This window comes from Gymnogyps californianus, chromosome 8 (genome assembly GCF_018139145.2).
Source record: "Gymnogyps californianus isolate 813 chromosome 8, ASM1813914v2, whole genome shotgun sequence".
Taxonomy (NCBI): Eukaryota; Metazoa; Chordata; class Aves; order Accipitriformes; family Cathartidae; genus Gymnogyps; species Gymnogyps californianus.
The window spans coordinates 26,531,463-26,556,960 of NC_059478.1; the positions used below are offsets into that span (position 1 = coordinate 26,531,463).

The 25,498-nt window shown below is 40.5% G+C and overlaps 1 protein-coding gene across 3 annotated transcripts; it reads right to left on the reverse strand.

The window, feature by feature from the left end:
- Positions 1 to 253: 253 nt before the first annotated feature.
- On the reverse strand, positions 254 to 24,262 carry MKNK1 (MAPK interacting serine/threonine kinase 1). 3 transcript variants are annotated; one of them, XM_050901174.1, is made up of 13 exons: positions 24,163 to 24,221; positions 20,579 to 20,624; positions 16,968 to 17,066; positions 16,007 to 16,104; positions 14,461 to 14,540; positions 12,946 to 13,019; positions 9,449 to 9,553; positions 6,348 to 6,403; positions 5,666 to 5,761; positions 4,504 to 4,698; positions 3,692 to 3,856; positions 3,026 to 3,069; positions 254 to 2,099 (listed from the first exon to the last, which is right to left on the reverse strand). In XM_050901174.1, the coding sequence occupies exons 3-13, from the start codon at positions 17,062 to 17,064 to the stop codon at positions 1,871 to 1,873; spliced, it is 1,239 nt and encodes a 412-aa protein (XP_050757131.1). In that variant the 5' UTR covers positions 17,065 to 17,066; positions 20,579 to 20,624; positions 24,163 to 24,221; the 3' UTR covers positions 254 to 1,870. The 3 variants fall into 3 exon arrangements, with proteins under 3 accessions (XP_050757131.1, XP_050757132.1, XP_050757129.1); XM_050901175.1 differs by lacking the exon at positions 20,579 to 20,624 and having other exon boundaries at positions 24,163 to 24,262; XM_050901172.1 differs by lacking the exon at positions 20,579 to 20,624 and having other exon boundaries at positions 3,026 to 3,066; positions 24,163 to 24,245.
- Between the last annotated feature and the right edge of the window lie 1,236 nt (positions 24,263 to 25,498).

Here is a 25,498-nt window from a genome sequence, read left to right on the forward strand (position 1 = left end):
AAGGTCAAAAGGATCACAGGATCCCTTCCATCCCACTCTGTGCAGTCATATCTTCATTTTACCTCAAGAAAGCTGAGATCACAGGAGCCTCCAGAGATTGATAAAGCAATAGAAGAGGGAGGTATGCTTAGTCTTCAGCGACTTAAGTTGTCTTAAATCCAATGTCACACTGACAAGTAAGGAAGTAATTCTCCATTTTCCTATGTCACCAAAAATCAAGAGGAAAAAGACACACAGAACTGCTAAATGTGTTAAATCCATAACTTAAAGCATTTTAATAAAAACAAAGCAAAATACATTTCATAATCCATCCACTGGCACAATGTATAAAATCTTTTAAATAACAACTTTAATATTAGTCACAAAATACAGCATGTTGTATAAAAATAGCTGTATGCACACTGCTAAAAGATAATGTAAAACCGCTCTGAGCAGGCCATGCAAAGACATTCAGCTTTGACCTTTCAATTTCTAAGCACTTGTTGGATCTGCTCCTTTATTCCTTCTCATTCTGCTTGGGAGGGTTTTGCGCTGGCGCTTGGGGGCCACCTCCTCCTCCCCCTCTCCACCCTGCACACAATGCCCTGGCAAAAGGTTTCAGAAGTGGCCGGCAAGTTTAAGGTGCATCATGTCGGGCATCTTAGTGGCCCAATTTTCACAGCTTACGTTTCAGAAAGTGCTCAACATCTGTGTCCTTCTCCACGGACACCTCACCTTGGTCACTCAAAATCTTCAGCTTTTCAGCCAGTACCCTTCCAAATTACTCCTGACCCCTGGTGCACCACAGTACTAAAACTGGAAGCAAAAATCTAGACACCCAGCCTGAGATCACTGCAGGAGGCAGAATGCAACAGCTGCAGCACCATTTTTGTACAGATATACCTCTGCATTTGATAATCCTAAATTATTCACACACCAAAATGCACTGAAGCCTGTCCATTCACATTAAGAACTCCAGGTAACACACACAAAAGGACTTGGAGAAATATGAGTTTACAGAAAGGAAGGTATAACTGAGGATAGCATTAATATAGAAAAAACATATACTAAATATAAACTGTTATATAAACAGTCTGTTATACTGTTGTTATCAGACTTAAGAATGTAACTGCCAGAGAAGGGGACATACTGGACACCAAAAAAAAACCCAATTAAAAAAAAAGAGAGATGATCTGGAGCACATTTTAGTTAAGAACAAAAAGACGTCAGAAAGAAATAACACACCCCCAGCTTTCATCCCACATGCTGACACACAAACTATCAACAGGATAAAAAAGCAACCCGGTCCTCTTCATCTCTACAAGCCCGAGCGATCCTTGCACTTCTGCAGTACCATCCTCATACAATTTAAGCCCAATGAAGATAACGGAGACAGAGATCCACCCAGTCACCATCTTCGTTTCCTGAGTCTACAGAGAGAAGGGCACTGTTGGTGGAAAACAGTCCCTTGCTGCTGACACTAGCAGCACCACCTTGCAAGATGTGCCATCAAGGAGAGCAGCCATAGGAGAGAGAGACTTGATGCTCTGCTGGGCAAAGCAAGGAAGTGTTTTTTTTCTGATTTTTTCAAGTTTGCATTTTAAAGCATGCTCTTCTAAGAAGAAAATAAGGAAAGCTTAGTGATTTATCACCTCAGAGAATACAGCAGCAAACCCATCTTCTCGAGTTTAAAAAGATCAGTTAAATTATCTTAATGCACCAAATCTGACAGACAAAACATTCCCATAAAAAGCTGTCCCCTTAAAGTTACTAGTCACATCACAAGAGCAAGCTTCTAAACAAAGTGTCAGAAGCAGAGCAGCTTTTATCAGCGATGAAAATCCAAATAAGAACACAGGCTGATCTTGCCAATCCATAGCAGGGAAGAAGTTTAAAAGGCTTTATGGGGAACTGGTTGAAAGTCGCTGTTTTTGGTGGCGTGCGTCATTGCTCTGCGCTTGGCGAGGCGGGACTTGGACGGAGGAAAAAGCTTCATGGAGCACACAGCATGGGCAACGTTCTCCTGCTCTGCGCTGAGTTCGTTCTCGTGCTGAGACAACTGGCGGTTCAGGGCTATAGCCTCAGCAGCAAAAAGTGTCAGGTCTTTTGTGCTACTGTTCCTTTCGAGGGAAAAGGAGAAAGCAGTTACAACACACACAAAGAGTCACTTCACCTGGTTACCCTCACAGCAGAGTATCTATTTCCAGGCAGTTTTATTTCTCCTATCAAAACATCGACACAGCAGGCAAAATGACCAGTTAATATTTGCATCTCTCCTCATTGCGAGGACCAGCAATACATAACAAAAACACTCTGGGATTTTGGAAACAGCCACAGTTCTAGTCCTCGTTCTGCCAAGGACTTCCGATGTAAACCCAGGAAGCCACCTCAGATGCCATGCTTAATTTCTACATGTTATAAAAGGATGGACATATGGGGCAATACTGTTTTCTTTCTTCAGAGAACTGCAATCCCACTATAATTGCACATCTGGCTTAAGGAAATGCATTTCTGATGGGAAGAACCACCTGGAATCGCCAGTGGCAGACACGGAAATAGAAACAGATGTGTGACTCAGGCTCTCTGGCATATACAATCTGCCATCAAATCACTTTAAATGAGGCTTGCCCTGCTCACAGTTAAATTGATACTGTGATTACCACCAACTACAATGGAAGTCAGATCCGTGTGTATATGATGATTATTCACCCATCAGAAAGTAGTCTCTTTGGATAACGCATGCCTTCATGCCTTTTTTCCCCTCCTGGGGAGCAAACTGCCAAAACCATCATTATTTCCTGTCTAAGATTAGCACTGCACCACAGGAATCCTCTCCAATGCCTTTCCCACAAACAGGCAAGATTAGATCATAAAGAAAAAACAGAGCTTTAATATTTCTGATGTTCTTCACAAAATTAGTGCTGCACATTTATGAAGTTCCACTCTCAACCAGGGATCTTACCCCCTGATTTGTCACCTCCTATCTCTCCCCATTCTTTCAGTAATGATTCTTGGACAAGTTTACAGACATTTAAAAAAAAATTACCTCTGAAGAACTTGAGGGGTAGGTAATCCCCTTTCAGGAGCCTGCTAGAAGAAGCAGTTAAGAAAAGTTAGTTACATGTTAGCAGCTGGGAACCAAGCTTTCCCAAGAGTAATAAAAACCAAGTAACTCCCCCAAATCTTTACAACTAATGGATATTGCATATAAACTAATTTACTGTGGGTTTACAAATCACATTTCATAATCCATCTCCCCTCACAAGAAGATACCACAGTTTGCACGTATAAGACTAAAGCTTTGGAAGCTCTCCAGAGGGTCTATCCCTTCTTTCCTGAACTGGGAGCTAAAGCAAAAGAGGACATTGCTGTTCTTTTAAAACCATATCTACCAGCATTCTGCCTTACTGTATTAAAGAGTAACATAATAATTTGGGTACTGCAGTGCTTACTATTCACAAGAAAGCCATTTAAAATGCATAAAGCAATAATTAAAAAAAAAAACACTTAAAGCTTGACAGATTCATCCAAATATTTACCACACACAGCTCCAGAAAGAATAAAGCCACTGTGTATCGTTTAATTAATCAAGATAAGAGCACTAAAACACGTAATGACTCTATTAAAAGTTGAGAGACAGGGAACAGCTTGTTTGTCACTTTCGAAGACGACTAACACTCCAAAAAAAAAAAAAAAGGGGGGGGATACATACTCCTTGAACCCATGAATGTTGCAAAACTTGAGCAGCACTAAGTCGTTCTTTGGCGTCACAAACCAGCAACTTTGAGATGAGATCTTTGGCCTCAGAGGATATATGCGACCAGTCCTTGTCAGGAAATTCATACTTGCCTTCCTGAATGCTCTCAAAAAGCTTGTTCTAGTAAAGGAAAATTTTTTTAATTTAAATAGCAACTAGAGTGGAACCAGAAGACTTCTTAGGTGGGATTCTTCTTACTCAATTTTATCCACCTAGTGTGGTGGGTGACAACTGAAACCATCCAGTCTCCTTATGGAGTCAATGGAAAGTGACTTGCAGCTCCACAGAGTGATTCAGCGCATCTTAAGATGGACATGATACATCGTCTGCTGAAAACACCTTCCCCCCCAACCCTCCAATAACAGTGCAGCCAATGTACTCAGTTTTTAGAACAAATAAATTCAGGCCCTGCATGGAGACTCTCCCAGGGCTCAACTTTTATCTGAGGAATTGTGGTGACTACCATAAACCAGATCAAGAATTACAGAATACAGGAGGATTGCGAGGTGGGGGAGAGGACGAGGAGAAGCTCTGAGATCTCACATCAGGAGGAGAAAGAGGCAGTTGCCAAACCTTACTTTAGAAAGGGATATCATCACTCAACTTTTATATTACCACCCTCACTTCTCAGTGACAGCTTATCCTCCCAAATAACTGGTTGGGTTACAGACACAGCTCTTCACTGCTGGCATTATGGCAAGTCTTACACCCAAAGTTCACGGGGCAAACTACACTCTCCCACATATGCCCAGGACATGTGCATTCACCTGGCAAACTCTGCAGACTTCTCCTCTGTCCCAGCCACAGTCCGTGCCACAGTTGCCCACAAAAGGGGGGTAACCACTGAGCATGATGTACAGAATCACTCCCAGGCTCCAAAGATCACACCGCTTATCATAGAAGGTGGCCTCCTCCGTGAAGACTTCAACCACTTCAGGTGCCATGTATTCTGCAGACCCACACTAGGAAACCAAATTCAAGCAAGTTTTCAAAGGGAGGGTCAAATCAAAACAAGACTCAGGTTTATCTTTCTCCTCTCTTTATAGTAGGCGGCTTGGTCTAAAAGCAGAATCAGGCATCAGGGACTGCTGAAGTTTACTGCTGCCTTTCACTGCAGGTCTCATTTTGTTAAGCCAAATCACAACTGCTGCATCCCTCAAAGGTTAAATGGAATTGCCAAGAGCTTTCAACATTGTGAGCATACTGCACAGGAAAAAATTAACACATTTCAGGTGTAAGGACTACAGAGACCTAACAGAAGGCAAAAGAGTTCCTACTGTTCTTTAGCAGGATCATAAGCTGTTCCATATGAATCTATGATCCTTTATACAGGGTCAAAATATTAATTTACATATTTCAGGGTTTTAAGTCTTATTCATTAGTTATCAGGCTTTTCAGAAAGTAAACAAGTGTATCATGGGAGGTCACTTCTATAACAGACTCCTGCGAAACTGTCTGATTTTTCTTTCACAGTAATGCCAAAAGCATAGCGCTGTAGTTTTTCAAACGAATGTGTATTATAAAGCCACACACCGACTACAGAGCTTGCATTCCCCTTAGCTCATGGGTCTTAGCTACAGAACCCAAACATGGGGAAATGAACGCGAAACTAAGGTTCAAACTCAGTCCATAAGCATACAAAAAATCTCCACGAAAAGCTTCCCCATTCAATGGAGTAAGAGATGAACAGGATCAATGTGTTACTTTCTGGCCAACAGGAGAATTAACACGGTGAGCTCTTGTGCTTTTGTATATTTGTTCCATGACTGGGAAACCAAGGCAGTATTTATCATACATACACCCACTTTAAATGAACTATCCACCACTGGGTGTAGTTGCAGTAAGCCCTTTGGAAGCTCTCCTCTGGAGATAAGAAAAATTGTTTTATTGTAGACGACAAAAAGCATGAAGCCACAGTAGGTCTCTTACCGGCGTTGTTAATTCAGGAGTAGTTATCGGAGTACACGCACTGTTCAGCTTCACCCCACTACCAAGATCAAAGTCACATATTTTTACTGGTGATACCTAAAAACAAGGACAAAACAGTAAGAGGTCCAGAAGACTGGGATTAATGCAATATATATGAATACACCACGTGTAAAACCCCAGGACAGAACACAAGTTGTTCTAGCAGCAGGACTGGTGAAACCCAGTCTCTTACAGCTCTATTCCACTCCTCGCATTTGCCTCCTCTGCCCCAGTTGCTCCCACACCACCAGCATCTGACCCTATTACTTTTTTTTTTTTTTTTTAATTTGGCTAGACAAGTGCCAGTACACATTGGGGCAGTTCAGGAACTATATGTAACATGACCAGCTGGCCTGTAAACATTGCTTGTCCATCTGGGTACTGCCTCAGAACAGATGAGGTGCTAAGTTGTAATTGCCATGCCCTCTCTAAGAACAGTTGGCTTTTTTTCTCTTAGCCAGGTGCTCACATTTTTACAGCTCAAAGAATTTAGTCTCTTTCAGGCTTCAGTTCTGTTAAATTTAGTTGAAGTTCACTAATGGGTTCAAAAGTTTTCAAGAAGAGAAGAGACAGAACATGAGGACTGTTTTTGGAAACCAAGTTAAAAAATACACTTCAGAAGGTTAAGAGACCAGAGTAGCACCTTTTCTGGAGATTCACACAGGATGTTTTCAGGCTTCAGGTCCCTGTGAGCAATACCTAAACAAGAGTACAAATGTTCATTAGAGAAGATACTCTCCTGTTTTATTTCTCATTACTTCTCTTTATTAGAAGGTGGCCTGGGAAATATTCTAGGCCTGAGTTTGCTACACAACCCCCCCCTTAATGATACTGCAAAAAATTTAATAGCAAAGTATATTTGTTGAAAGTCACTGTTGCATCCTGCTATACCTTTATCATCCTTAAGTGTACATGAGAGTCAGTCAAGCAAATAAGAACCTGCCAACACTGGAACTTTTTGGCTTAGCCCAAATTAATTATGTTAATTAAAACCAGCTTATTAAGATGACTGACCTGTAGGAAAGTTTACTTGTGTACACAGTTTAGTCAAAAGATTTTTGTGCCTTCTACAGTAAGGTCCTTCTTTCCAGATGGATCAACTGGTGGTTTGCTGAACTCCTACCAGCACAGACAGTGCCTGAGACACTCTCCCCCCAAAAAATCCCTGAGTTTCCAGATGAAAATATCATCCCTTTAATGGTGAGGTACGTACTCATTGCTGAAGCAAAAGAAAAATTTAAGGGTTTGGTTGGAGATGCAGAAGAAAAGCTAAAGGAGAACAACCAAAGGGCTGCTTCATTCATTCAACTGCTATCAGCATAGGCAAATCCAACAGGGAAGCACAAAGTTATCTATCCGTGCAGTTCACATGCAAAGGTGGTTCTGTGTTGTCAAAGCAGTTCTTCAAATGCCTAAACAACACAATTTCTGGAAGTTCTCCATTTAATATGATCAAACTTCTCCAAAAAATCAAATCAAATGAGCAACTTGGCTGTAATTTAACTGCATTCTAGCCTTGCTTAAAAAAATTACACTCCAAGCGCACTTGATACTACTTCAGAGTATGAGAAAGAAAATATCCCACCAAATTCTAGGTAGGGGAGTTTCTAATGTCTTTTCTTGAGCACACTCCACAAGACATGACTTAAAATATAACATTAACAGCATAGCACCAATCTAAAGGAATCGGAGCTTTCATAATGATGCAGTTCACACTGCTTATGCATGGAAGATGGCACAATGAATCCATCAAGATGGCCCGTGCTGACATTTACAGCAAGGCTGACAAAACTCCCAACAGTTGGCTTGGCTTGCAATGTGAAACCCAACAGCGCTTTTTGTATTGTTTGAATTCAAACGTCTGATTATATAACATTTTATTTTGCAGTTGCACACAATGCTGAGAAAAGAAAACAACTGCCTTCAAACACTCCTCCAGTGGATTATTAGCAATAAAGCACACATATGTGGGTGTGAGGCAGTATTATCATCCAGCTGAGTTTTAAACTACTCCTGGCAAAAGAATTAGTTGTCCTCATTCAAATTTTTTTTTTTTTTTTTAAAACATCTAGCTATAGCACTTCACCATTAAGCTGTGCAATAAAACTGGTTTAATTTCCTGTTTACTTTAGTGTTCTGTATGCTACTTACTAATTATTTTAATGTCACACAGAAGAACCATAAAGAGAACAATAAAATGAAAGGGGATGTTGCTGTAGCCGATTTTGCAAGCCATGTCCCCACTGTACCAATTCACAGCAAATGACAAGAAAGTGGATTGCTGCTCTAAAGCCATTTTAATGAATCACTCCTGTCTTGTTTGGGGAAAGGGGAATTAAAACTAAAAGCTGAGAGAACAACAGAAAGATATTAGCCAAGTCGATGTTAAACTTCCTTCAACAGTGTTCTAGACTTTCAGCTGTTAAGCAACCTACTATAGCCCTAACACATCACATAAGTATTTCTCCACATGTTCAGCCTAAGTTTCCTGTTCCTTATTTGCCCCATATCTCAAAGTCCAAATCTTCTAAACACAGGTATTCAAAGAGTACATTCTCTGCAGGTTTAAAGTTGAGTTATCACATAGACAGGCTATGAAGATTACCAAAAAATCTTAAATCGCAACTAAGTTTGTTTCCACATTCAAATTAACTTCTCAGAACATAGTCACAACATGTGACAAGATCCGTATTCCTCAGGTTTACCGCCTTCTTTATTCCCTATGCACTGCTACACTTTTCTTTTTAATGGGTACAACCTATCGAGGTACCAATGCTGTTGATTCCAACTCAAGTATATAAGCAGTCCTGTGACTTACAAGTAAAGCCTACAATTAAACATTTATTGAACTGGGGCCAGTACTAAACAACTTATGACAGCAAACGCAGATCTGCCGAGATCTACCTGGCTAATCAGAATGGCAAAATAAATGAGGAGAAAACGTTATCAAAATAAATAACCAATAAATATAGCCTCCAATTACATGCCATTCTACTCAGAGGTAGTCACTGTAATATTAACTGAAGCTGCTTAATCTATGCAAGACCAGATAATCATGACACAGGAAAGATTTTAAAAGGTATCTATCACATTCAACACGAACATATACTCTGGGATGACCATAATGCACACAGATATTTTGAAATGAAACAAAAGTACTCCCAAGTAGAAAAAGCAGCAAGAAAACTTTTTAACATAAAAGAACTCTCTACAAACAGCACTGCTTTTAAATCTGAGCAAATCCCAAATGAAATGAGGACACCTTCAAACAAGGACTATGGTTCACTTGTAGGTCTCTCAGCCCAGCAGTGGGGGTCTAAATGTGGAGACCAAAAGCTACTACAAACAAAGGTCTTGTAACCAGCAGAAATTCTGGGTAAATACAGAAAAGCATCTCTGTAGACCTGAAAAAAGAGGAAATTAAAAAGAGTATTAACTCCCTTTTGAGTAACCTTTACATGGTGGCTTAGGTAACAAGAACAAGCAAACAGATTCAACCCTAATATTAATTCTCCCTGGATGCCGATTTAACTTTTCTTCTTCAAAAGGCTATCCCATCTTAATACAGCTGATTACTTAAACTACCGAATTATAAAAATAATATTATAGAGGAAAACAGTATAAGTCATCTGGCATTGCTGTAAATAGAAATGCTAGCAAAGGCTGACTACTTACAGATAAAATGTGCTCCATAACCTAAGGGTACAGTATCAACTAGTAAAGATGGAGACAGCCTTCTCTTACCTTTTGTATGAAGAAAATCCAGAGCAGAGGCAATATCTCTCACCACTTTGCTGGCTTCTCGTTCATTGAAGTGCTTCCGCTTTTGTATATGGGCCAGGATTGAACCTGTCAGAGTAACAGGTGAAAGGGAAAACCTTAGTATGAATGCTGCCTGGGCTGAGAAAGGGCTTTGTCAATACAAGGATGAAAACGCAATGGCCACTACTAGTCTGCCATAAAGGGAGAACTGATCTCAGCGTGAACAGGGCCAGAAGTCATTTAGAAAAGTTATTTGCAACTAACACTCTGTCCTAGTATGTTTACATGGCAGAAACTGAAGAGTCACAATCCCATGTTTTTATATGAAAAAAGTGTCAGAAAATAATGATGAACTAGTACAAAATATCATGAATCCTTAACCTCATTTCTCATATGTTATAACAGCCTTTCCCAGCAGGCAACTTCCATGGACCAAACAGAGGAATGACTAAGAAAAAGGTACAACTGAGCAGCTTCAACACTTAAGCATGCTAGAACATAATTTTCAAACACTGTAGCCCTCTAGTTTAAGCACAGCATGAGAGGCAATCATTTTTTATTGCCCCAGCATGACTGGTCTGTTTTCCACACACTGTGAACAGTAGAGACTTGCTAATAGTACTAGTAAAACTCAAACATCAGCTAAGGATGTACATAGCACTTCAGCAAAACCCACCCTGCCCCAGGTCACAGGTGGCCATGCTTGAACTAACTCTCCTCATTTTGTGTAACGTGACAATTGAAGCCCTGCATTGAAAGTCAAGTATACACATTTTTTGTCTCAACACCATCAAAATAAAAAGACGTTCTACCTTTAAATGCACATTAAAATTCCCACTGACATGAAGGTAAGGCTTGTACACTGACTTAAGGCAAAACTTGCCCAGGGACATGAAATCTGACAAAAGACCTCTCAAATATGAACATACTGAAGGACTGGTAGCTTGCAGGCAGAGCTCCACTTTAACATCCCTTTAACAAAGGATAAAGGGAAGTCTGATTCCTTATCTTACGTGAATTCTATCAGTCTTCTCAAAAGATTAAAAATGTCTTTAAAAAACCAATTAAATGTAGTCCACAGAGATCCAAGCCCACTAAATAGCCTTACTACTGTCTTCCATTTTCTTACTCAGAGAGGTATATTTATAAAAGCAATCAGGCAGAGAAATTCAAGAAGTAACTGTCATTCGTTATTAGCCCCCAACACAGTAAACATTTTATATCTCAGGTGATCTCATTTTTATTCTTCAGTTCTAGATGTGGAAGGAAACCTCCCATTCTCTATTGCAGTAATTCCTATTCTTATACCCTCAATGCTGCTGCCACTCCTCCACAGTGAGGATTCAAAGAGGAAACAGGAAAGACAGGCAAAAAGAAGAAAGATATACAAAAGACTCTTCGGATATGCTTTGATATGACAAAAGAGTCCTCAGATCTGCACAGATATGCTGTTGTCAGATGGGTGGAGGAATGCCACTTTGGACCAGGTTATCAGATTTCAAATACAGAAGGTTTCCCTTAACAAAAACACTTTCTAGTTTGCTACAGATTTCTTAAGGGCACAGAGTTCAAAGGGCTTTCCTGGTATAGTTGTTCTTTACACCTTTAGAAAGTAATAACAGTTCTTGAATATTTCCATCCCTGTGGGAAAGACCTCAGACTTCGCAGGAAACAATACTGAGCCACCCAAAGTGCTCATTTCACTCAGCAGGTTTACTTCATGTTACCTTTTTGAACAGAGCTGATGTTCCAAACTCTCTCAGATAAGAATTATATCAATATCAATGAAAACATACTCTACAGACTTTATATTCAGCCCATGTAGACAAATCCCACAAAGAGAAAGAACAGCAGGGCACTCCTGCCACAGTTGTTACCACCTCTTCAGTATTCATCAGTGAGAAAGCATCATATAGCACCTTCCAAAATGCATTTCAGAGGAAAAAAAGACAAAAGGACTCTTAAATCATGCAAGTTCAGTATAAGCTGGATTTTAACGCTTTCAATTATAAAATGCTGTCAGGCAAGGATATTAAATGGCTTCTGCATATCGTGGTAAACTGAACCCAGCTAAAATGGGAGCAGAGCTCCTTCAGTTACCACAGCTACAGGAAAGCAAAGCTGAAAATGGAAAGCCCAAGTTATGCCCCAACATTGTAGGTAACATCAGTCTCAGACTGGAGTTACTAAAGTAAAGCTTGCATTGAAGATTAATGTTCTCATTCTTGCCAGCCACGCTGCTTACATCAGAATCTGTAGTGCATCAGAAGCTGGTCTGACCCCTAATTCCCATTATTTCTTTCTTCAAACCCACATACCTAACACTTCAAATGCTGAAATTTTTCAAAGAGAAAACTAGCCTCAGCCCTAGCTGACCACTGTAAAAACAGTAGCTGAGAGGGAAGAAGGTGTAGCGTTATTATCCTCTCAGCAGCCATGCACGTACGCTGACAACTACAGTCTCACAGTCAAAGAGGGTTAACTAATGGAAGAATGAGGAGATGATAGGAAAATAGACAAATGCAGATTCATCCTAATCGAGCCCTATTATAGCTAATTTGTCAGAGAAGTCTGTGCATTAAGAGGAACAGTGTTAGAGGAAACCACAACGAAATGATGCAGTAATTTTAAGGGAAGGTAAACAAAAGCTTTTACTCAAGAAAAAAAAACATGTCGTTCTCTTTTTAAAAAGTTCTGCATCTATACTGAAAGAATTTGCATTTCTTGCACATACAGTTTGCTACTGAAAACTTTCTTAACCAGTGACAATAGATGATGTTCCATGGACAGAAGTATACTCCTTCAGAAACCCAGTTTTTCTTTGAAGGGTGGGCCACATTTTTAACTCATGGTTTTGCACAGCCATGCAATTAATGCATACTGTAACTACGCCTCAATGCAGACAAATGTGAGAAAGTCCACAAAGTGCTTGATGTAGTCTTCTCATTCCCCAGGTGAGTGTTAAATGCTGGAGACCAGTGACTACACATGCTCACTTGACTGGGCCTCAAACAGCCATAAGCAGACTGCTTCACAATTACAGCAACCCGAGGCAGAAGCAAGATGTTTTTAGCAACAGTGCTCTGTGAGTTTCAGGAAACGAAGTCAATCCTACATCAAGAGAAAATGCTACCAGAGTGTATAGATGCTGTACTGAGAACATGCATAACACCTGACATACTGTGTGTCTCCCCTTGCCTGAAAGTACTGTGACCTACTAACTATATTCCAAAGCTTCCACTTTAATAGAGCTGACATTTCCATCGCTTAACTACAGAAAGGGATTGCAAATGTATGACCAGACCCATCAATATTCAAGAATAACCATACTTCAAGCTTTGTATATTATTTCCTCTACTAGTTCTTTGTCTTAAAATTCTCAAGCATTTCAAATAAGCTCTTCATTTTCTACTTTAAAACATTGAGACAAACAGGACCAAGACAATTCAATGAACAAAGGCACAGTTACTGCATGGTACCTCCTCGCAGCTTCTCAAAGACAAGGTAGTATCTTGTGTCATCTTCAAAAAATTCTATTAACTCCAAAATGTTCCTTTAAAAAAAAAAAAAAAAAAATAGGGGAAATAGAAGAAACAGGCACAGAGTATAAACAGAGCAATGAAGACTTTCAGCATGGATCATTAGGAAGTGCCAGAAGTAACCAAAAATAAGAGTCCTAATTAAACAAGTTGATTTGGTTGCCCATGGCATTAAAACCACATTTCCAACTCACACTGAAATTTAAGCAGGGGAAACAGGCCAAACACCAAAATCAGACAGGACTGTGAAAGAGGTCTGCTACTGCTCAACTGACAGGAAGATAACTGGCAATAGGTTGTATTTAATAATTTAGAACATTGCATTTGTGCTGAAGGCAAGAACAACAAAAAAAAATTTAAACTGGCATTCTTTCTCTCTGGAAATCACAAGGCAGAACACACAGGGCTCAAAGGAGACAGGCATCTGTCAACACGACATTAAATCCAGCATCTTAGACTAACTCACTCCTGTTTAGCTAGTGTACAGTCTTTTCAGCACAACACAAACACCCCATATTGCCTTCAGAATGTCAAACGTGTAAGTCAGATTTTTCTATACCTATAGTACACAAAAATCCAAATTCTGTGTGTTGTCATCAGAGCTTGAGTTCATCAGTTATGTACTGGATGACCACGTGCTCTTAACCACCAACAGAACAAAAATATAATCTGCTTCTCTATAGCACAACTTAAGCCCATGAGTTTAGTAAACAAGTTTGTTTTTAAATTATCTTTAAGTGTTGTACTAAAAATTTGTAAAAAAAAGGCTCGATATAAGCTGCACAACTGTAGTACATATGACAGCTGTTGTATACATTCTAGATTAACAGAGACATCTAAAGGAGTAGTTTCAGAATTGGCTTAAACTCATCATAAAGCATGCTGCCACTGGCTGCATAGCCTTTCCCTCCTTTTCAGACACAAGTAGCAGCTTTAAAATTGCTTCATCCTGTGGCTATATGAAGTCAGCACACATCCAAATGAAAACTAAATTAGCTTTTGGCTGATATAAGAGTTCCAGTGCAAAAGCAGAAAGGCTGACACAAAGAGGAGGACAAACCACACATTAAGGAAAGGAATGGCAAGACTGTTCCTTTCAACAGCAGCTGGTATCAGGTCAGCTTTTGCTGGTGGTGAAATCACAGAGGAGTGTGTCAAAAAGTTAATTCCTCATTCAGACAAAAGCCATGCATCACTGAAGCACATTCAGGCTACATTGACCTGGTCGCTAATTGAGTTATGTCACTTAATCTGTAAATATTTCCCTAAATTTCACAGGTAAGAGAAGGGGAAATTCTTATTCTGAATAGGTCAAGTCTAAATTTCAACTGGTTTTAAGGAGACTACTGCAAAGCTCCTAACCAGTCACACATAAGAGGCTTAACAATTTGAAAAAAAAAAAAATTCAAGATTATTTAAATAAATAAGCAAAAAACCACAAGACTTTGTACTTACTTGTTACCCTGACACTGGTACAGCGTTTCTATTTCACGAAAAACCCGACTCCGACTATGCCCAGCATTTTTTTCAATGATCTGTGGAAAGAGTTAGAGCTCATACTTGAAAAATTACTGCAGGAACTGTGCATGTGGCTCTGGAATTAGATAACTGATCTAAGGCTTGAATCTCAGGCATGCCCACCAGAGAGAAACGCTCCACCTTTGTTTGCTTGTTTAATTTCTCATCTGTCATTTATTTATAATGTCAGCAGAGCTCTGGAAGGCATTCAAAGGACAACAGAAATGAGGACAAGAAGAGAAGAAAGGAACTAAATCCATGTTACACAGTCACTAATCAGTTACCACAAGCTTTTTCTTGCATCATTTTAACTCTGCAATGTGCAGAAAAGGATATCCTTTTGAGTTCTAACAAAAATAGATTTGAATCATATCAGACATTTAAGAGACAAAAAGAAGAGATTTGTCATTATTGGCATTTAAGTAAAAAGTACTAAATTCACCACAAAATGACAGGTTGGTTCATAGTGCAAACTTCATGGAGACCCATTGATAGGACCGAACATATTAAAGAAAACATACATTCAATCTCAGAGCCCTTCTGTACTGCCATCAGAAGTCACCTTCATTCACACACTCCTCAGGCTGGAAGAGGACAAGGGCTTTCCACAGAGGCTGAGACTGAATGAGTGCTACGAGAACCGAGAGCTCATGACACTATCGCAAATACTACCACCATCTGTATCCAGTATCGGTTTCTCATTTTTACAGCCAGAGTTCTCCAGTACAGAACGAGCAGTCATTCACTAGTACTACATGGGACTTGGTATCTGATCACATCTAATTCATAATGTAGCGGTTTGTTTATTCCAGACTTTCAACTTCAACAATTCTACAAAGTACACACAAAATTACAGCATCTATAGGGCTAGATTTTTAAGTGGCTTAAGATTTTGTGCCTATGGTTTTTGCAAAAGAATCAAGCATAAAGCTTTCCTATTACTATTATTTGTGTTTGTAATTAAGTGGGGGACTCAGGATAACCACAAATCTGTAAATGGGCCCTAACACTTAATATAATGGCGTTACAGAAGATTCACCTCTATCAAAAAATAAGAGACAGCTTTACATGAACTAATGGCAGTAACTGATGCTCTCTTAACTTGAAGCAGCATTCTCAAAAGCTTGCATTATTTGGTAGGCCATGCTAGATAATGACTCTGCCTCTTCTTTCATAAGAAGAGATAAAAACTGGTAGGACGACAATCAAACCAGGACATGAGAGGAAAGCTTGCCCTGAGATCTAACCACCACAGTCATTTACTGTTCGTGAATTCTATCTGCAGCTGATACACCAGGTCACTCCAGAGGCACAACACTTAAGACGATAGGTATCTCAACGGTTATAAAGCAGGCTCATTTCAAGCATCAAAAATTTTCTAAAAGCTTTTGCTATTACCTACTCTAGTACAGGTTTTCACTGAGATGCTAGGAGGGAGAAGACATTACAGATAGAAGTGATGCTGCTCTTATTCTATACTTACTTTTACTGCATATTCTTTCCCAGTTTGGAGGCTGACAGCACCCTGAACTTTGGCATATGCTCCCTCACCAAGAAGCTCAGCAGTCAGCTTGTACAAGTCTGCCAAAGAAATCCAGCCGAAAGGACACATTAGCCAAAGCATTTCAGTGAATAACATCAAGACAAGCTATTTATCTGATGAGCATCCCTCATATGACAGCAACTGAAAAAATTCCCTTGGTAATGAAGACAGAAAATAGATTTATGCAGTATTAAAGTAGATGTGCCAGCCTTCATTATGCCTCATTTTTCACTTCCCCACTTCAAGTTCCAGGAAAATTTAAAGTAGACTTCATTCCAGCATCAAAATTACAAGTTTGTTCATACAAGAAACATTTTATATCTCAGCAATTGCTACGACCTCATCCACCTTCCTCGTCTTCATGTAAAACTCAGAACCAGTTTTTTCAGGTGGAAAACATTTCACTCCTTGATCAGAAAATGCCTACCATAAAACACTATCTCTGCAAGCAGATTTTGTAAGTATAATTGAAATTTGAAGGTCTAAACCGAGAAGACTTTAAGGTTTAAACCGAGAAGATTGCTACCATCTTGATTTGCAATGTACCTTACAATGCTACTTGCCCACTAAGAAGTTTTATACTGGTCAGTTTTGTCGCACTGAACTGTGTTTTACCTACAATGCTTCACAGTATTTGTGCTCACATCTATTCAATCACAACATTTTGACATCAACACTGTTCCTACTAAAAAAATAAAAAACAACAAACCAGATTATGAATAGGACTCAGATTTCACCACTAAGAGAAAAAAGAGACTGAAGACCAAAACATGGGGCATAAAGAAAAAACAGAAACGTTAACTTATAATGTTTGCCAAAAAGCAAGGTTTAGCTCAGAAAACTGAGAACAGCAGAGGGAAAACAGACCATTACAATTAAAAGCTTAGAAGTTGCCACCAACCTTCAAACTTCCCAGGGACATGATCTGTGGCTCTGGTTCTTTTTTTCTTTTTCCTTTTCCCACTGTCTGCTATGGGGAGAGGCTGACTGCTGACCATCTCTGTGTGGCAGAACATAAGGTGCCTTTAACACACAATAAATTACTTTAGGAGAAAATGAACATGCTCTTGTGTGTTTATGTTCTTAAGCTATCCAAAAGTTTCTCTGCTTGTCTTCATCACAGGCTGCCATCTCTCCCCCAAATATCAGAGGACACCTAAAAAGACAATTTGGGTGCTAATTAACGGCTCTGGGGAGGTTTGATGAAAAAAAAAGTAAAAACAGAAGAAAACAACTATGCATCTATGCCAAATGTTCCTCTCACAGCAGAGTAAGGCAAAGCATGGGAATAACCTTGTCAACAACCACCATGAGCTACCCACAACATAACGCATGCCCTGATGCAAGACAGGATTTACAGCCCTCACAAGGGCGCTATTCTCTGAGCTATTCTACTGTTTTACAAGTAGATTTTTTCAAGTCAGCTTAAGAAAATGAGCTTCCAAAACAGGAGGAAGGTGTGGGGAAGTTTCAAACAACCCGGTAAAACAAAACAACCACAGGAGTTAACAGGTCAAAGGAGGAATCTAGGTCAGTTTATGCTGCCAAAAGGCCAGAAAAAAACCATTTCTCACAGAACCACGATGTGCCTTTCTAAACCACAGATCAGTGGATAACTTATGCTCCAAAACAAGCGGTGTTTATGGCATTTAGATATTTTTTCCTGCATTACTAGCTGCAGGTATTACAAGAGCTTAGTCAGAGATAACAATTCACTGATGCAAGATAATATGGCAGAAAAAGAAAACGCACCCGCATGTGTGTGTTATGGAAGGCCTAAATAAAAACATTGCCATACACTTTCTCTGCCAGAGGCTGCTTCATACAGCTAACCTATCTCCAGAAAGGTTATGTGATTCCACACTATACTCACATGAGCACTTCTCCACAACACCAGTCACATCCTGCCAAGTTGGCCCTAACAGTTAAAAGTCACAGCTCAAAGTCTTGAAGGCAGTAGCAAAGCAGTGCTAAAACATTTTACAGCCAGGAGGATTTCTAAGTAAATTCACAATTAAAGATTTGTACTACAGAAAAAACTAATTCCCTAGAAATAGTGTAATTATAAGAACACTGGTAATGAAAGAGCAGCAAGCCCTAAAAATGACAACAAAACACTGTTCTGGCAGTTCTCCTTTAACAGAGAGCTTTTGTGAATAGCAGTTTTTCTGCCTTTCAGTGTTTCTAAAGTACTCTTAAAACACAGGAGAAGCTCCGAGGCAGAAAATATTACACAACAATCTACCAATACATGAAATACTTCTTCTTCGCTTCATCGTATTTTTCTTGTCAACATCTGTCAGTAATAGCTATTATGAGTGTCACTTAGAACTCACACATCATCTTAAAATTTAAGACAAGTGCTGTTTTGAAAGCCCTTTCTCTTTAACAACTTATTGAAACACTTAAAAACGTATCACTCAAACCTTCAAGACAATAGTAAATCCTCATTTTCAACTCTTAAGCAGAGCGTGTTAAGAAATCATCACGATGGATGACATATGAGTTCTTAAATACAATAAGAAATATAAAAGCATACATTTTACCAACTTCTAAAGCAACAACTTCTTTTTAACTCAAATTGACACACATACAGTTTCAAATTTTAACATAAAGAGAAGGCTAGCCTTTGACAGCAAGTTCCAGCTCTCCTCAATTTCAATTCAGCCTGCATTAGAAGTTACTCAGAATTGGGATCAAAATGACACATAGGAAGCTGCTCAGAGATAGAGCTGGTCTGCTTGAAGGAGGTGCTTGATTTCCAGAAGGCGTCAAATGAGTCATTTTAATGACCTGACCTTCTGCAAGTCAACAAGTCATACCTAGACAGATTCTATTCAATTTCAAATATTACATGGTTTCAAAGCTTGTAACAGGCTAAAAATAAGCAAAAAGACAGGAGATGAATCCTGCATCTTAGCACAGCTGACATTTCTTCACAACCATCTCCTGTACTCTACCAGTTGGCTATGGTATCTACAGTCTGGTGTTTAATAACTCACTACATTATTTCAATTCCCTTTAGTCTGACTCAATTCCTAAATTACAGAGAACTGCTTCCTTGAAACCAGGAAGTTCACTAGTCATCTATACAGAAACCAAATTACTGAAAAGCTGATGTTTTCAACCTACAGCCTTGACCAAATTTGCTACCAGACAGGCATGAAATGTTTGCTATATTAGATTCTTACTGCCCTTCTGGTCTACTATTTCAGATCATTGTGTAGTTCACTTCTGTCAACACAGCTTTTCCTATAAGCGGTATCACAGCTTCATTCTCATTATTCACTTTGTTATAATGAACTGGTACTTAAGTAACAGCTGGTACGACAAGAAAATGCCTGTAGCCCAGCCAAATGCTTTAGAGGTTTTTCAAGCTTTCAGAGAAATGTTTGTGTTTCTGTGACCGTATACCAAAGAGTTTCTGATGACACTGAAAGACAGCATGCCTCAACCATCCAAGCAATGCTGAGGTGTTTTGCATACTGCAGGACTACCTCTGGTGACAAGGACACTGTGGGCTCTGAGGAAGCTCACCCTGCCAGACAGAAAGCTCAGAGGCTGGATGAACTGCTCTGGAGGGAAATGGCCCATGGACATGTCAGGTCCAAGATGAATGTCTAACTGTTGTCATTTTAAGGTCATTTTACAATGTGGCCCGAAGCACTGAACTCCTGGTTCCACCAAACCAACCTTCCCACCCACTTTATAATCTGTTCTGGCTGAGTGCAGGGAGGTTGGAGTAGAATGCTACTTGGTGTTTAGAGCAGACTAGCCAAACCTTTGATAAAGAGCACTTCTTACATCTCTCTCGACCATAACAGTCAGACTGTTTGCTAAGAACTACTGTCTCACTAGCAGTCTAACAAAACACGAAGAAATAGGGAACAGTTCAAATTCTGATCTGTCCTTCTCCTCCAGTCAGGTTAGGATTAATGCTCACAGGATAATGTAACCCAGCATACTGCAAAATCCAAAACTGCAAGCAAAAAGAGAGCAAGTTTCTGTCTTAGCTGCAGTTTTGTTGAAGTCCTGTATTTTATTATCATCATAATTCAGTGTTGAGGCAATATTTAACATACACATTATTCAGAGCCTGTGTGGGAAGGTACAGTTACAGCCTTTCCCTTTTGGTATTGTGGCCTCTACAACTATCTTCAAAAGGATGAACAAAAGCACTTATAAAGAAGACTTGCAAACAATGCCAAGTGAAGAAGAAAAGGAACAATTACCACAAGTTTCATTTCATCCAGATCTTAAATCACCTTTCATCTTGCTTCCTACACTCTGTATACAAACATGCCAAAATCCACTACCCAGATGTAACTCCCCTCTCATTCTAATCTGCTTCCCAAAGGAAGGAAGGGTATTTTAGAAAATAAGCACACGCACATGCAGGAAGCACTTGGAGAACACAGTACAGATGCCTTTTTCTATTAAGAAGAAGATAGCTTGTTTGTGCGTTTGAATTCAATGGAAGAAAGCAGTTTAAGCAGAGAGTTTGTGTACTACCACCTGCTTCAAAACTTGGTCTTGCTTGAGCCAGGTTGTTCTGCAGCTGAAAAGGAACACAATCACATTTACATTCAGAAATCACATAAATGTTGTTACAAACATTCAAGTAGTGCCCAGAGTCTCAAGAGATTGCAAGAACCTGTTGTGCCAGGCTTCATGTGAGCACACAGCAGGAGCACACCCCTGCATTAAAGACTTTAACTCTTAAGTACAGAATGCAAAACAGTGTTATTTCCAGCGCTCCAATCATTTCAACTGAAGAGGAGACCCCCTCGTTACAGTCTTGCAAAAACAATGGAGGGATTTATGGTGTTCATTAGTTCTTGGTGTTATACCATTGGAGAACCATAACAAATTTAGATATAGAATACGGAATTACTCTTAATGGACAAGAATTATCGTACTCCTAACCTAGATCAACACTCTGACAAGATAGAGCACCACAACTACAGCCATAACAGCACCAAGTTAAAGCATATCTTGAAACTGGTCTTGAAGGCAGCCAAACAGGCTCCAACAGACCAGGAGCACGAGAAAGCATTTTCCACAGCTGAAAGTCTTCTCTTGAGAACAGGTCCCACTAGTACCGAATTCACTCCTAGCAAGCAGCAAACAAGGCAGTGATGTTCAGGTAAAACCATTTGAAGAAAAGAAGAATCAGGAGCCTCAAGTAAAGCCTTCTGTGGATTCACAGAGGATAGCCACAACCCAGAATTCAATAGATGAAACAAACTCAAAGTTGATGTGCTGGCACAGGATGTTTTCAGACCACTGAGGTGGTACCTAAACAGCTGCAATTACAAAAATATTACTGTCCCACAGATACTGCAAAAGCAAAGGCTTTTTATTCAGACCAAATAAAAGCCCACTGAGATCTCTGATGAGGCTTCTCTAATTGAGATTTAAAAATACTATTTTGACTAACTGAACAACAACAGGCAGACCACTCTGCACCTTCTGAACAGCACCCAACTTCTCTGTTGATTTAAGCTTATTTTCAAAGCCATTGTTTACTTGTTCACACAGCTACCAACAGATGCAGTAATAGTTAGGCATGAGTAAGTCCCTTGATTCCACAAGCGTGACATACCTGTGACTCTCGGGCTTCAAACGTAAAAAGCATGTGCTCAAAATTCAAAAAAAGTTAAGCCACTTTAAAGCTTCAGACATCCAGAGTTCTGGACAAAGAAACAAAACGGAAACAGACTTCAGTCTCATTTTCCTCCCAGCTCAGTTGCTCACATCACTTTTGGACCCTCCCTTCTCCAGCAACACTTTGATTCCAGTAGATGTGGCTCATAATGAAACAGGACTCACTCAGCAGGTGCTGATTGTGCTGAAACCTGCTAGTTGCAGGAAACTCAAAAAAATCAAAGCTACCTTTATAAAGTGACTACATAGTGATTAATTGTGCCTGTAACGTTACAGCAAGAGAAACACAATTTGAAGAGGAAGAATGCCCAATTCTTCAGGACAGCCCTGTGTCAAATCCAGAGGCAGATTATTTTAATACTCATTCTGTATTGCATTAAGTAAGAATATTAATTTCAAATTTTAAGAAGCGAGTACTGTTACAGGTCATTCATCTTTACAGTAGTCTGCCATAATTCATTCTTAGCTGTCAGAGTTACCTTCTCATCCCACCTACAAGAAAACTTTTAGTATCATTTAATTCATTAGTCTGAATTATCCATGAAGGAAGAGGAACTTAAAAACATTCCAGCATCTTCCCAATAAGGTATCGGAGCATTAACACTTTAAAATGAACACCCGGAAGTCCACAGGAAGCCCAAGCAATCTGATTTCATGAAAGAGCAAGTCTGAGAAAAATTATCCATTCTGCCTTATCACAGGCATTACTGTAACACCTACACAGTATAACAGCTGACACCATCCTTCTAAAATCCTTCACTCTGTAGAAAAGGTTACAGCAACCTTTATCTTTACCTCTGTACTTCTCTCTGTGATTCCCTTCTGTCACACTTTTAGAAGACCAGAGTCACCTTATCTTCTGTGTACGCCAAGTTGCAGAATCCAACTTTTCGTATGCTCAGCTAGCCACTTCCCTTGCAAACAAAGTATGGGGTTTCTGAGATTCTGAGTCAAACCCTCCAGCAATGGGTGGATCTCACTTTGCAGGATAGCACATAAAGTTATTTCAAATAGATTCCTCCCACCCCAATTTATTACTTCACCGTGATTACCACTGGGGAAGCAGTGAGAGCCTTAATGGAGAGAAGAGCACACAGCATTCTTTTCCCTCTCCCATTGGGAGAAAATAGCATATTTTAGCACACATGCTGTAGACATAAGATCTTCTGCTGAGGTCTGTCTATGTTTACATAGACACACATGCATTTTTTTAAAAGCATTAGTTATCCTTCAGAATGACAGCAAAAGAACTGCTATCATCCCCACTGGAAAGACAAAGGCAAACAAGACAAATGGGCTGACCCTGCTATCAGTTAACAAGTAAGGATAACAAATGAGACTGAAGGTGGCTTAAAAACACATAGTAATCTTTTTAATTTCTTGTTCTAGGACAACATGCCTCTGAGGCAGCCACACGGATGAGAGGACATAATAGGGTATATTTCACGGAGCTAACAAATAAATGTGAATGGTAAGCTTTGTCGGGAACAACATGGCACACACACTGGTTACTGCACTAAAGACCATCTTCCCTCCTTCCACATACAGCAGTACAGCCAAACAAGATATTTAATGCTACTAACCACTGGCAGACAATTCATATTTAAGAGTTTCCATCACAGCGCAGTAGGAACTTAGCTGCAAAATTATTTTAAACTGCAGATCACACATATTCTAAATGAGAAAAGTCCCTGCAATAGTACTTTGACTCAACTACTCAAAACTTCTCTAACCCCTAGAGCACTTTTAAATTAAGGATATACAAGGCAAGTAAGTTCTGAAGGCCACTTACTAAACAGTAAGCTGCTTACTCTCTTCTACGTCTGATGGCATCAACAACTCAGAAGACTGTCTCTGCATCGCCAATTATCTCCTCTAACCCGACTCAGCTCCCTTGCTAGTTTTCAAGTCTAAACCAAAGAGAAAAACTTCTTATAAGACCACTTTTAATTTCATACAGATACAAGATAAGCATTTCCTGCTCTTACTCCACACCCCACAAATGATCAGATAATGACATTTGTCACTGGAAAAAAGCTACACAACATACTCCCAAGCAGCCTTGTTTGGAGAGGTTTAATCTAACTGGTTTTAAAGTTTGAAGCAAGACTGATTTTTCTTCCTTTTCCCCTCCTCTGTACCTTCAACTCTAAAATTAAGTCATTAAACTCCATTGCATTTTCACATTTAACGTCACATAAAATTTGTACCAGTGTTTTAACATTGGTTACCAGGAAGGTACTGGAAGGTGAGAGGAAATTCCTCATGGCAGTAAATACCTTTTTTGAAAGCATTAGGGAGTACTGATACAGCCTTCACACCATGAAATAATGTCATGATGGACAATACTCAATGTCAGGAAACTTTCAAGTGTCTAGGGCACCCAAATCCACTTTACCTGGAAGGCTGCCAATACCAAAACCGATTACCTTTAGAATTGCAGTGGAAGAGGTTCAGCTCCGCAAGTGTATTTTGCCTTGCTTCCATCCAGCACCTGGAAGGCAGGAACAGGAGCTCTGTTTTGAAAAAAATGCCAAACTGTAGTTCTTCAAAGCTATCAGAATATATGCCAATCTTTCCAAGCTAATTGGGGGGCATAAATTTGTATGCTAATGAGGTTTTTATAAGCAGTAAGCTCATAAAAGGGGAAAAAAAAAATCTAGACAGTGGTTTATTTCTAAACATATCCGCCACTTCACAAACAAGTGCCAGTGGTGTCAGGGGAACAGGCTAATTTTTGGCTATCACACGTACTGCTGAAGGCAGCAGCCAAGCTGTCACCAGGGCTGTACCGCTGCCTTGTGTTTGTTTCTTTTCCCTCTGAAGTGCCTCAGAAGGTCACCCTGATCAGCCTAACAGATACTGCAGAGGTAGAGTATAGATTAAATCTAGATAGATTTACAGTGTTCCCAGGGGTTCACAGGTCTCATCATTTTATGACAGACAAAAAATACAGGACGACCTAAAAGATTACTTGTGATCAAATCGAGGAACAGGTTAATTTGCCTTTGCCCACTCTTCTTCCACTCCAGCAATATTCTTAATAGAAAGCAGGCGTCGTAGGAGTTTATAGACTTACCACTCTTTATTAAAAAACGCACTATGTATGAAATACTCCCACATCCTTCAGAGAGGACCCCAAGACCCGATGCTGCTGGCCGGCGGGCTGGAGGCATTTTACCGCCTTCCAGCTGCCCTCAGCCACCGACCGGCACCATCCCCAGAAACCAGGGCTACCACCGCTCCCAGCGTTCAAGTCTTTATTCCTCCACACGTCCCGCGCCTCAGAGGAGCCCGGACAAGCCCCGGTGAGAAGACCCGCGCTCGCAGCTGGGGGAGCCCAGAGGCTCCTGCAGGCACGGACCGCTCCCCCTCAGGGCTCCCCTCCCACACCTCCCCTCAGCTGAGCGAGGCGGGGAGGGCGGCGAGACGCGTCTCCCCCTCGCCGCCACCACCGCACAGCCCTGAGGGAGCGCTCCAGCCCCGCAGCCCCTCGCCCCCCCCCGCCCGCCCTCACCTCCATGGCGGCCGCCAAGCGTCCCTCGGCGGGGGCGGCGCTGCGCCGCCGGACCACCCGCCCCCTCCTTCTGTCTGTGTGGCGAGGGGAGAGCGCGCATGCGTGCGGCACCGCCCCGCCTGGGGACGCCCGGCAGCCACCGCCCACCCCCTACGCGCATGCGCGCGAAGCGCCCTCCCCGGGGGTCGCAGCGCGGGTGGGCGGTAGCCGAGGATCGAGGGGAGGGGAGTGGCGCGCAGGCGCAGTGG

Bases quoted from the DNA above. Each gene is read 5' to 3' on its own strand.
- MKNK1 (XM_050901175.1), bottom strand. From the start codon at position 24,220: ATGGAAGCAAGGCAAAATACACTTGCGGAGCTGAACCTCTTCCACTGC. The intron at 9,554-12,945 runs GTACCATGCAGT...TTACTCTGACAG, and splicing joins CTTTGAGAAGCTGCGAGGAG to GTTCAATCCTGGCCCATATA. The intron at 5,762-6,347 runs GTGCTACTCTGG...CCTTGTTTTTAG, and splicing joins TGTGTGAATCTCCAGAAAAG to GTATCACCAGTAAAAATATG.